Consider the following 13,017-nt stretch of genomic DNA (forward strand, 5'->3'; position numbering starts at 1 on the left):
AAGAGAGATGGACGTACTTACATATCGCCTTCACATAGGGCTATAGAATGAGCCTCTCAACTCAACAAGAGAACATGTACTTTTCCCACCTTATGTGGTTTTGGACATTTTTATCTCTGTGTTTCTATATGTGTAGGACAAAGTTTGTGTGGTCGAAAGTTGAGCTTTTGTCATCATGAATTGAAAAGTAATGTTATTACTATTATTTATTTTTTTGGTATATGGATGCTTCATGGTTTTGTATATTTTGATGCTTTTTTTGTTCGTTAGAACTTTTTGTTTTGCTTATTTCAAAACGTTTTAATTCATCAAATTAAGGAAGAGTTATTGACTGAAGGAAATTTTCAGGGCTAAAATGAATTTCTTAGAGGAAATAATAAACTAATAAAGTGAGAATTAGAATTTTTTAAAGAAAAAAGAAAAAAATTATTTTTGTTATTGTATTTTCAATTTATCTTTTTATATGTTTACTCAAATGCCACATATATATACTTGTTAAATGCATAATTAAATTTCACATCCAATGATAAATGTCATCTATTTTTTCTTTATATATTACCCCCACCAACTTCTTTATCACCCTAGGTTATCTCTAGATCCTACCGTATTTTACAAATGGCATTAAAATAATTTTTATTTTTATTTAATTAAAAAGTATTCTAAGTTTGTTGCTTCCTCTTCTTATTTGTAAGATTTATGTTAGGGCATTTTTGGTCATTTGTTGTTTATATTTATTAATGATCTCTACTTCCATATTTCTCTATTAAATAGTCCTGAAATGTTGACTTAAAATAATGACTCTCTTTTAAGATTACATTCTTCAATATATATCTTGATATATGATTTTTTATAATTATGCTCATAGGTGTGTTTATTTTGGAATAAGGTTCCACAATTTTAATATAATTAACAATAATTATTAGATATATAGTAAAATTTAACATCCAATCACAAATCAAAGATTAAGACTTATCTTACGATTAGTTATGCTCTTTCTACCATTTTAATTAAAAAAATCACTTAAATAAATATCATATAAAATAAATTATTGTTTTTAGATACATAATATTGATAATTTATAGTATTACAACAAATCATATTTATATGTCAAAAGCCTTCATAACAAAATAAAGCATGTATATATATTTAATTTATATATAAATTCTTATTATAAATAATAATAATTATATTTTTTGAAATATATTATGAAATAAGTGTTTGATCCTCGTTATAAATTGATCTTTATTAAATTTACAAACCATTTACTTTGTATAGTAAAAAGAGATAAAAATATGTATATAAATAAATATTATATTTTTATTGTTTTATATTTTTTTATAACTCTTTTTTATAACAAATGCGAGAGCCAACTAACCAAAAATGTGCATGACATCTGATGCCGAGTGAAAAAGATTATACCCAATTATACTATAATCTCACAGAGAAAAAATATTATAATTTCATAATATATATCTATATATATATATATATAATTTTAAAATTATCTAATTTTAAAATTATAGATTATCTAAAGAAAAAGACATGTTTGTATTCCAACTACGGAAAAAGCCACGGAAGATATGCAAATCCTAACGTCATTTTCCACTCCTCTCGACATGTTTGGACTTATTGGTTTTGCGATGGGATAGAAAATAATTATTTATTTACTTCTTCTTTTGTTTGCATCAATATAAATGTAGCCCATAGGAAATCCAAAAGCACAAGCTTAATAAACATTATTCGGCTAATGTGTCAAACTGCTCTTGTTGCAAGGGCGATTATTCTCGTGGAATTATCGAGCGAGCTACACCATCTGGGATGGAACACTAGCGCGATCATTCATGGATTTTACACTGTCTTGTCATGCTTTCTTTATAAATGGCTTTCATGCGGCATCAGCCAAATAGATATCTTTATTCATCATTAACTTATTTCTCGAACTATGCTTAACATTCATTCTTTTTAACCAATAATACTAATATGCGGAAAACATCAATATAATATTCAATGGCAGAGAAAACACCTTAACCATATGCAAAACGATAATCTTTTATTAATCTTTCAAAGTTTACAATTTCACCGAGAGGTAAGGCTCAACCGGCTTTACACAGGAAACTTAGCTAGCGTGTAGCTTGACCCTTGGTCGCCACACCGTTCAGCACAACTGAGTGTTGTTTTGCCAAACTCAGGCACCCCTACCCGTGCCACCCAACTCGGGCGCCTTCCGCACTTCACAGCGCACTGCGCCTCAAACCCAACACTTGGTCGTTCCAACGTTTCTCCCCGTCGGCGTTACCACCCGTGGGTCGCCCTGCACAAGCTCAAGTCACCACTGAAACCGTTCCTTCGCCCGGCAAGCGCACACACCCCGTGTCACCCTACCAGTGGCCATCTGCATATTTTTTTGTTTGTTCGCTGGTCGTGCGGGTTCATCCGCACTCCAACTCTTACCACAGAGTTATCAAGTGTGGAGCTCACACCTTTGGCTTGCCATCTTCCAAAACTATCCGGTGGTGTTTATATATGGTCTCTCCACTACGTGGGGCACCCAGCCGACCCACCAACCAATATACAACTCGTCGGTTCGTTTTGCTTATAATGGGTCGGCCTACCCATAATATGTGTCGCCGCCCATGTGTCACGACTCTTCACCGCTTGGCTCAAGTTGGCTCATGGGTTAGAGCGCGCTCGCTTGCCCACTATAAGTTTGTGGCCTTGTTTCTACACTTCGACATATTTTCATATGTGCGCTCGTGCTCCACCAAGTTGCCCACCAGCTCGTCGCCCTCACCTCGCTCCCTTAGCTTGCCACCCACAACTATGTCGCGCCCTCACCAGCTCACCCAGTTCACTGTTTAGGCATGCCCGTCGGGCGAGCCCATGCCACCCAACCATCGCAACAACCGTAGGGCATTACATTCTCCCCCACCTAAGGTCATTTCCGTCCTCAACAATCCGGCTATCCTCTGTAGCTTCCTGTCGTACTTCGCAATCTTTCGCTTCCACTTCCAAAGTGAGTCCTCTATTTCCCAGCGATCCTCCTCCAGTGCATCCTTCCATTTGACAAGAAATTCCCATCTTCTGTGACTCCCAATCCCTGTTGTTTGAAGCTTCAAAATCTTATCTATCACAAGGTTTGGCCTGTCAATAATCATGGCTGGTCCCCTCGGTGGTTCTGCTCTCTCTAGATGTTCTGCATCAAGTCGACACTTCTTCAAATCACTGATATGGAAAACTGGATGTTTCATATACATATGGTGCGGAAGCTCCAACTCATAGGAAACCTCTCCCACTCGCTTCTTAACTCGGAATGGCCCATCATACATCCTCGTCAAAGATCTCGCAGTCCCCTTAGGTGGCTGAAACTGATCTCTAGTGATCCTGAGGAACACCATGTTTCCCACAGTGAAGTGTGTATCCTATCTATCCTTATCTGCCCATTTCTTCATTCTCCCTGCAGCTTCATGCAAGCGCACCCGTGCTAACTCCAAGGTCTCATCCCAAGCCTTCATGAACTTCTTCACATGAAGACTTCTCAAAAAACCTCCTGTCACTACGGTATGCGGTGTGATTAGCATCTGTCCATTCACCAACTCAAATGGACTGTACCCTATCGCAAAAATCTTTTGTATGTTGTTGCTGAACTAAGCTACATCCAAGAGTTCAGGCCAATTCTTCTGATCAGCGGTCACATAATGTTTTAAGTAGTCCTCCAGCAGTGCGTTGATCTTCTCGGTCTTTCCCTCTGTCTGCGGATGGTGACTCGAACTCATCAACAATTCTGTTTTGACTAACTTGAACAATGTGTTCCAAAATCTGCTTGTAAACCATGGATCTCGATCCAGTACAATGTTCAACGACATTCCTCAGTACTTCACTATGTTCTTTAAGAACAATTCCGCAGTCCTCTCGACTCCACAAGGTATCTTGGTTGGAACAAAGATAGCATACTTGGAAAAACGATCAACCACGACTATGATCGCATTATACCCCTATATTTGCGGTAACTTAGTGATGAATTCCATCAAGACACTCATCCATGGTCTCTCAGGAATTAGTAAAAGCTGCAACAGACCTCCTTTCCTCTGAGTATCTGATTTGTCTCACTAAAAAATGATGCACCTATGTACATACTCCTCCACATCCTCTCTCATCTTCCCTCAAAAGAATCCTCTCTCCAATAATTCCAAACAATGACGTTGCCCTGGGTGGCTAGTGCACGAAGAATCATGGTATTTCTTCAAAAGGTGCCCCCTGAACCTTGATGACTTTGGAACATAGAGTCAGTTTCCAAAGAACAAGAATCCATCCCGGAGAAAGAACTTTCATATCTTCCCCTCTTTTATCTGCTTCACACCGCATTGCGCCTCAAACCCAACACTTAGTCGTTCCAGCGTTTCTCCCAGTCGGCGTTACCACCCATGGGTCGCCCTACACAAGCTCGAGTCACCACTGAAACCGTTCCTTCGCCCGGCAAGCGCAAACACCCCGTGTCACCCTACCGGTGGCCATCTGCACATTTTTGTGTTTGTTTGCATGTCGTGTGGGCTCATCCGCACTCCAACTCTTACCGCATAGTTATCAAGTGTGGAGCTCACACCTTTCGCTTGCCATCTTCCAAAACTATCCAGTGGTGTTTATATATGGTCTCTCCACTACGTGGGGCACCCAGCCGACCCACCAACCAATATACAACGTGTCGGTTCATTTTGCTTATAATGCGTCGGCCTACCTATAATATGTGTTGTCGCCCATGTGTCACGACTCTTCACCGCTTGGCTCAAGTTGGCTCATGGGTTAGAGCATGCCCGCTTGCCCACTATAATTTCGTGGCCTTCTTTCCACACTTAGACATATTTTCATATCTGCGCTCGTGCTCCACCAAGTTGCCCACTAGCTCGTCGCCCTCACATCGCTTCGTCAACTCGCCAAGTCGCCCTTAGCTCGCCACCCACGCCTATGTCGTGCCCTCGCCAACTCACCTAGTTCACTGTTTAGGCATCCCCGTCGGGCGAGCCCATGCCACCCGACCATCGCAACAACCGCAGGGCATTACATTCTCCCCCACCTAAGGTCATTTCCGTCCTCAACAATCCGACTATCCTCTGTAGCTTCCTGTCGTACTTCGCAATCTTTCGCTTCCACTTCCAAAGTGAGTCCTCTATTTCCTAGCTATTCTCCTCCGGTGCATCCTTCCATCTGACAAGAAATTCCCATCTTCTGTGACTCCCAATCCCCGTTGTTTGAAGCTTCAAAATCTTATCCATCACAAGGTTTGGCCTGTCAACAATCATGGCTGGTCCCCTCGGTGGTTCTGCTCTCTCTAGATGTTCTGCATCAAGTCGACACTTCTTCAAATGACTGATATGGAAAACTGGATGTTTCATATGCATATGGTGCGGAAGCTCCAACTCATAGGAAACCTCCCCCACTCACTTCTTAACTCGGAATGGCCCATCATACATCCTCGTCAAAGATCTCGCAGTCCCCTTAGGTGGCTGAAACTAATCTCTGGTGATCCTGAGGAACACGATGTTTCCCACAGTGAAGTATGTATCCTGTTTATCCTTATCTGCCCATTTCTTCATTCTCCCTGCAGCTTCATGCAAGCGCACCCGTGCTAACTCCAAGGTCTCATCCCAAGCCTTCATGAACTTCTTCACATGAAGACTTCTCAAAAAACCTCTTGTCACTACGGTATGCGGTGTGATTAGCATTTGTCCATTCACCAACTCAAATGGACTGTACCCTATTGCAGAACTCTTTTGTATGTTGTCGCTGAACTAAGCTACATCCAAGAGTTCATGCCAATTCTTCTAATCAGCGGTCACAATGCTTTAAGTAGTCCTCCAGCAATGCGTTGATCTTCTCGGTCTTTCCCTCTGTCTGCGGATGGTGACTCGAACTCATCAACAATTTTGTTTTGACTAACTTGAACAATGTGTTCCAAAATCTGCTTGTAAACCGTGGATCTCGATCCAGTACAATGTTCAACGACATTCCTCAGTACTTCACTATGTTCTTTAAGAACAATTCCGCAGTCCTCTCGACTCCACAAGGTATCTTGGTTGGAACAAAGATAGCATACTTGGAAAAACGATCAACCACGACTATGATCGCATTATACCCCTATATTTGCGGTAACTGAGTGATGAATACCATCAAGACACTCATCCATGGTCTCTCAGGAATCAGTAAAAGCTGCAACAGACCTCCTTTCCTCTGAGTATCTGATTTGTCTCACTAAAAAATGATGCACCTATGTACATACTCCTCCACATCCTCTCTCATCTTCCCTCAAAAGAATCCTCTCTCCAATAATTCCAAACAATGACGTTGCCCTGGGTGGCTAGTGCATGAAGAATCATGGTATTCCTTCAAAAGGTGCCCCCTGAACCCTGATGACTTTGGAACATAGAGTCAGTTTCCAAAGAACAAGAATCCATCCCGGAGAAAGAACTTTCATATCTTCCCCTCTTTTATCTGCTTCACACCGCATCGCGCCTCAAACCCAACACTTAGTCGTTCCAACATTTCTCCCAGTCGGCGTTACCACCCATGGGTCGCCCTACACAAGCTCGAGTCACCACTGAAACCGTTCCTTCGCCCGGCAAGCGCAAACACCCCGTGTCACCCTACCGGTGGCCATTTGCACATTTTTGTGTTTGTTCGCATGTCGTGTGGGCTCATCCGCACTCCAACTCTTACCGCATAGTTATCAAGTGTGGAGCTCACACCTTTCGCTTGCCATCTTCCAAAACTATTCGGTGGTGTTTATATATGGTCTCTCCACTACGTGGGGCACCCAGCCGACCCACCAACCAATATACAACGTGTCGGTTCATTTTGCTTATAATGCGTCGGCCTACCTATAATATGTGTCGCCGCCCATGTGTCACGACTCTTCACCGCTTGGCTCAAGTTGGCTCATGGGTTAGAGCGTGCCCGCTTGCCCACTATAAGTTTGTGGCCTTGTTTCCACACTTAGCCATATTTTCATATGTGCGCTCGTGCTCCACCAAGTTGCCCACTAGCTCGTCGCCCTCACATCGCTTCGTCAACTTGCCAAGTCGCCCTTAGCTCGCCACCCACGCCTATGTCGTGCCCTCGCCAACTCACCTAGTTCACTGTTTAGGCATCCCCGTCGGGCGAGCCCATGCCACCCGACCATCGCAACAACCGCAGGGCATTACATTCTCCCCCACCTAAGGTCATTTCCGTCCTCAACAATCCGACTATCCTCTGTAGCTTCTTGTCGTACTTCGCAATCTTTCGCTTCCACTTCCAAAGTGAGTCTTCTATTTCCCAGCTATTCTCCTCCGGTGCATCCTTCCATCTGACAAGAAATTCCCATCTTCTGTGACTCCTAATCCCTGTTGTTTGAAGCTTCAAAATCTTATCCATCACAAGGTTTGGCCTGTCAACAATCATGGCTGGTCCCCTCGGTGGTTCTGCTCTCTCTAGATGTTCTGCATCAAGTCGACACTTCTTCAAATGACTGATATGGAAAACTGGATGTTTCATATGCATATGGTGCGGAAGCTCCAACTCATAGGAAACCTCCCCCACTCACTTCTTAACTCGGAATGGCCCATCATACATCCTCGTCAAAGATCTCGCAGTCCCCTTAGGTGGCTGAAACTATTCTCTAGTGATCCTGAGGAACACCATGTTTCCCACAGTGAAGTATGTATCCTGTTTATCCTTATCTGCCCATTTCTTCATTCTCCCTGCAGCTTCATGCAAGCGCACCTGTGCTAACTCCAAGGTCTCATCCCAAGCCTTCATGAACTTCTTCACATGAAGACTTCTCAAAAAACCTCCTGTCACTACAGTATGCGGTGTGATTAGCATTTGTCCATTCACCAACTCAAATGGACTGTACCCTATTGCAGAACTCTTTTGTATGTTGTCGCTGAACTAAGCTACATCCAAGAGTTCATGCCAATTCTTCTGATCAGCGGTCACATAATGTTTCAAGTAGTCCTCCAGCAGTGCGTTGATCTTCTCGGTCTTTCCCTCTGTCTGTGGATGGTGACTCGAACTCATCAACAATTCTGTTTTGACTAACTTGAACAATGTGGTCCAAAATCTGCTTGTAAACCGTGGATTTCGATCCAGTACAATGTTCAACGACATTCCTCAATACTTCACTATGTTCTTTAAGAACAATTCCACAGTCCTCTCGACTCCACAAGGTATCTTGGTTGGAACAAAGATAGCATACTTGAAAAAACGATCAACCACGACTATGATCCCATTATACCCCTATATTTGCGGTAACTGAGTGATGAATTCCATCAAGACACTCATCCATGGTCTCTCAGGAATCAGTAAAAGCTGCAACAGACCTCCTTGCCTCTGAGTATCTAATTTGTCTCGCTAACAAATGATGCACCTACGTACATGCTCCTCCACATCCTCTCTCATCTTCCCTCAAATAATCCTCTCTCCAATAATGACAAAGAATGACGTTGCCCTGGGTGGCTAGTGCACGAAGAATCATGGTATTCCTTCAAAAGGTGCCCCCTGAACCCTGATGACTTTAAAACATAGAGTCGGTTTCCAAAGAACAAGAATCCATCCCAGAGAAAGAACTTTCATATCTTCCCCTCTTTTATCTGCTTCACTATATATTCTGCACTTGAGTATCAGTGTCAATGCTTTCCTTGAACTTACTCTGCATCTCTTGTGTCATATGTACTCGACTCCTACTTCGTCCTGCCCGGTCTTCCTCTTCCTCCAATGCCACTAGTTGTCCCTCCCTACTAAAGGCATCTGCCACCGCATTGAGTCTACCACCCACAAAATTCCTTTATTTATTGATTCACAATCACATCCAGATTCGCTCCTCGCTCTGACGCATCTTTTAACAACAGCTAGGATTATGAATAAATTTCTTTGAATATCCCCTTCGAAGAATCACTCTTCTTCTTTGTATAAAGATCTGAACACAAATACAGCATTCTGAGATTCTGTACGAATATCTCCAGAGGTCTTTTAGCTTTTAATCACCTCAATTGCTCCAATTAGTCGAGAATTGCCTGCATGTTATAGAGGAATTTGAATATTCAGACTACAGTTCGTCTCTTATACATGGCATTGACAGAGACTCCGTTCTCAGTGCGAACGGTGCAGACTCTTTTTCGTTATTTGGCTTCTGCCAAAAACAAGATCGAACGTTTAACAGGGCCTATACTGAATGACATCCGCACGTTTTCCAAATTAAACCCTGTCTTGGCGTCGATTGCAATCTATGCACTTTGCACGGCTGCAGGATTTATGATGTGGATTGGCATGGGTTTCTTCGATTTGGCAGCAGGGACCCGTATCTTGGATGCCGCCATACATGTGACGGAGGGTTTAAATGAGCATGTCCTCCCTGCACTGCAGCTTCTCAATGGACTGCTTGCTTTGCTTGTGGGATTCTCCATGCTGGTTCGCCGGCCTCATATTAATGGCAATAGTTCTGGAATTAATCCATACAGCATGAGCACTTCGTCTCACCGCTCCATGGTGATCAGAGCCCTGCCCAAAGGCAAGTACGGGTGTTTAAGAAGATCAAATGATATTAACAAAAATGATCCATCTTCATGTGCTATCTGCTTGAGTTGTAATCCTGAGGAGGATGAAGTCCGAATTCTTCCCAACTGCAGACATTATTTTCATATTTCCTGCACTGATCGCTGGCTTCTTCCATGTACTGTCAATAACTCTTCATGCCCTTTGTGTAGGGAGACCGTTATTGTCCTCGACCCCTGACAAGTAGTTCAAGGAACCCACATAGGGAAATAATGAAAAATTGAGGCTTTTAATCGCCCCTGGGAGGTTTTTTCAGACCAGATGTTTTCAAGATTTTTTTAAATATTTCCCTCACCGGTTATGCACTAAAATTATATAGGTAAGAGCTATGATTTTACAAACTGCTGTCTCTCTTTTCTTAGGTAAAAACATAGAACATTACATTGCTTTCTGGAGAAAGACAGCATTTTTACTTTTTCTAACCAGGATCCAAGAAAGACATTGGACTTGTCAATGGTTTCTACTCTGAACGTACATATTTCATGCTTCAATTTGATTGCATGTCCTGTTTCCGAAAGCATTAGTTTAAGGAAAAGAAAGCCAGCTTGATGATGGTTAGTTGGGAAGATAATTGAATACCTCTTTGTTGGATACTAATCTACCGAGTTACAAAGAGGGATTCAATTTTTTGATTATTATAAAAGAGTTATGAATCTCAAAAAAAAATTAATTACACTTAATTTAATTTAATTATTAATTATAATTAATTATGAACATAATTATTAATTTCATAGTTTGTATTTACTTTAATTTATTCGGATCAAAATCTTTACCAACATAACAATTTACCTGCCATTAATAACCCCACAAAAAGTATTTTCATTGCTACTTTCCAAAACACAAAACTAAAAAATATTCAAAATGCTCCAACTTAATTACATGTAAAAAGAATTGTTCTATCTTACTATATGATAATCATATCATCTAGAAACGAAAATTTATTCTCGAGGGTGAAATTGCTGCCAGGCCTTAATGGCTGGAGGGTGTTAAAAATTTTCAAACAATGTTAAACAGACTCTGCACTTCAAAGGACAACTAGTCCCTAATCCCTAGGTAGCTTAAAAATGAAACCTATCAAACTGCGATGAATACTAAAATCGGCAAATACATGCCACTGGAATCAGTAAGAGAAAATACACGGGGCTAAACAAAGCTCTCCAATCTACATCACCGTTTTGTTAGAATTAGAAAAACAATAAACCTTAATATTATATCTCAAAAACATGAACTCCCTCACCAACACACTGGCACTTTCATCCCGTCCATAAAATAAGAAAGAAGAAAAGGTACACTATATGTGCAGCATGTAGCGTTGTTATCTAGACTTAGGTATGAAGTGTCTCTAATGGATTGGATTGAGTCCAATTTTAATGGTTGAATTTAATTGCATTATAGATTGTGGGTATATTTTTTTATTTCATTTTTGCCTATGATTTTAAAATATTTTAGAAATCTGTAATTGAGTTAAAAATGGCTCGATGAATTCACCCAGTGTCTCTAATTGACAAAGGTCAATTTAATTGTTGAATTTAATTGGATTATAAATTTCAGGGTGGATCAATTTTTTGACCTCACTTTCCATCCCATTCCAAAATATTCTAAAAATTTGGATTGACATAAATATCATTTGATCAATTCAACCAGTGCCTTTAATTGATAGAGGTGATTTAATTGGATTATAGATTTTGGCAATATTTCAGAATCTGATGAACAAAATATTCTAAAAATTTGGGATTGACATAAAAATGGCTTGATCACTTTAGCCAGTGTCTTTAATTGACAAAGGTGATTTAACTGGATTATAGATTTTGGGAATATATCGGAGTATGATAACAAAATATTCTAAAAAATTGAGATTGACATAAAACTAGCTTGATCAATTCAGCCAACGTCTTTAATTGACATAAGTGATTTAATTGGATTATAGATTTTATGAATATTTGGCAACCTGATCAACAGGGGTGGTCAATTTTTGAGGAAAATTTCGGAATCTAATGTTAAGGAATGGGTCAATTTTTTAACCTCAACTCCGTCCATCAGACTCCAAAATATTCTAGAAATCTGCAATTGAGATAAAAATGGCTTGATCAATTCAGCCAACTTGTCTAATTGACAGTCAAATTTTAATGGTTGAATTTAATTGGATTACAGATTTTAGGAATATTTCGGAACCTGATGAATAGGAGTGGTCAAATTTTGGGAAATAGTTTGGAATCTTATGAATAGAAGTGGGTCAATTTTTTGACCTCACCTCTCTCCTTCATATTCCAAAATATTCTAGAAATCTGTCGTTGATATAAAAATGGTTTGATCAATTTTGCGAGTGTCTCTAATTGATAGAGTCTAATTCTAATGTTTAAAATTAATTAGATTACAGATTTTGGGAATATTTTAGAATTTGATGAATAGAAGTAGTCAATTTTTTTGGAATATTTCTGAATACAATAAACAAGAGTGGCCAATTTTTTTACCTCAAGTTTGTCCATAAAATTCTAGAATATTGTAGAAATGATCCATTGAGATAAAAATGGCTTGATAATTCGAGCCAATACACCTTTCTTCATGGAGAGCAATGCCCAATTTAATTCACCCCAAATGGAGAATGACTTTGACATGTATGCATGCACACTCTTCCTTGGGATATGCATCATGAGATACCATTTAGGTGCCATAACAACCAAAGGATCTGCACCCATATTTAATATTAGATGATGCATGCAAAAATAAAATTCTAGTCAGCGAAGCAATCAAAGGTAGAAACATCTGATAAGGGTTCCCTCCAATCATGACATCTGATACTCCATCTTTAGCACAAACATTCTCCCTTTACCCTCCCTGCTTTATTAAAGACAAGGGATTGTATTCTTGATTTAGCTTCTGTAGTTTTAAATCATAAATTTGTTGATTTTATAGGAGTTATTCATCATTAAAACGTGCATGACAAGAAATGCAAGAAACACACAAAACTAAAAATTAAATCACACATTAACACAAGGAATTTTTACATGGTAAAACCTTGACAGTGTGTCAAGGAAACATCCGCGGGTCAAGAGATTGGAAACTTCTATCAATCAAGAATGAATCTCCATCATACGAGCCTCTTGGACCATCACAATTAATATAGGTTTTTCCTCCGTTACATAACTCCTTCTCGTTATGAATCTTGTTATAAAAACTAACTGATAGTAATTAACAAATTTGACTCATAATTACATTTTGTTGTCATAGTTCAACAAACTCCACCTTGACAACAACTTTCCTAATCCCTTGCCCTTGCCCATTCATTATCTCTTCTACAAGCCAAGAGAAGCCAAACACCATCACAACTTCTCCATAGTAACTGGCTTCGTGAGTATGTTTGCACAATTCTCCCGTGTATGGACCATCTTGAGAGCTACTTTACCGCCATCGATCACATGTCTTACAAAATGATAT

The 13,017-nt window shown here is 40.0% G+C and overlaps 1 protein-coding gene across 1 annotated transcript; it reads left to right on the top strand.

The window, feature by feature from the left end:
- Positions 1–9,096: 9,096 nt before the first annotated feature.
- LOC149236871 (RING-H2 finger protein ATL46-like) lies at positions 9,097–9,762 on the top strand. The gene has a single exon (XM_089369057.1). The coding sequence runs from the start codon at positions 9,097–9,099 to the stop codon at positions 9,760–9,762; it is 666 nt and encodes a 221-aa protein (XP_089225183.1).
- Positions 9,763–13,017: the final 3,255 nt, after the last annotated feature.

This window comes from Pinus tabuliformis, chromosome 8, assembly GCF_031772625.1.
Source record: "Pinus tabuliformis cultivar Carrire ecotype Pingquan chromosome 8, CPIR1, whole genome shotgun sequence".
Classification (NCBI taxonomy): Eukaryota; Viridiplantae; Streptophyta; class Pinopsida; order Pinales; family Pinaceae; genus Pinus; species Pinus tabuliformis.

What these genes read in the sequence shown, in the direction of transcription:
- LOC149236871 (XM_089369057.1), top strand. Translation starts at nt 9,097, where the DNA reads ATGGCATTGACAGAGACTCCGTTCTCAGTGCGAACGGTGCAGACTCTT.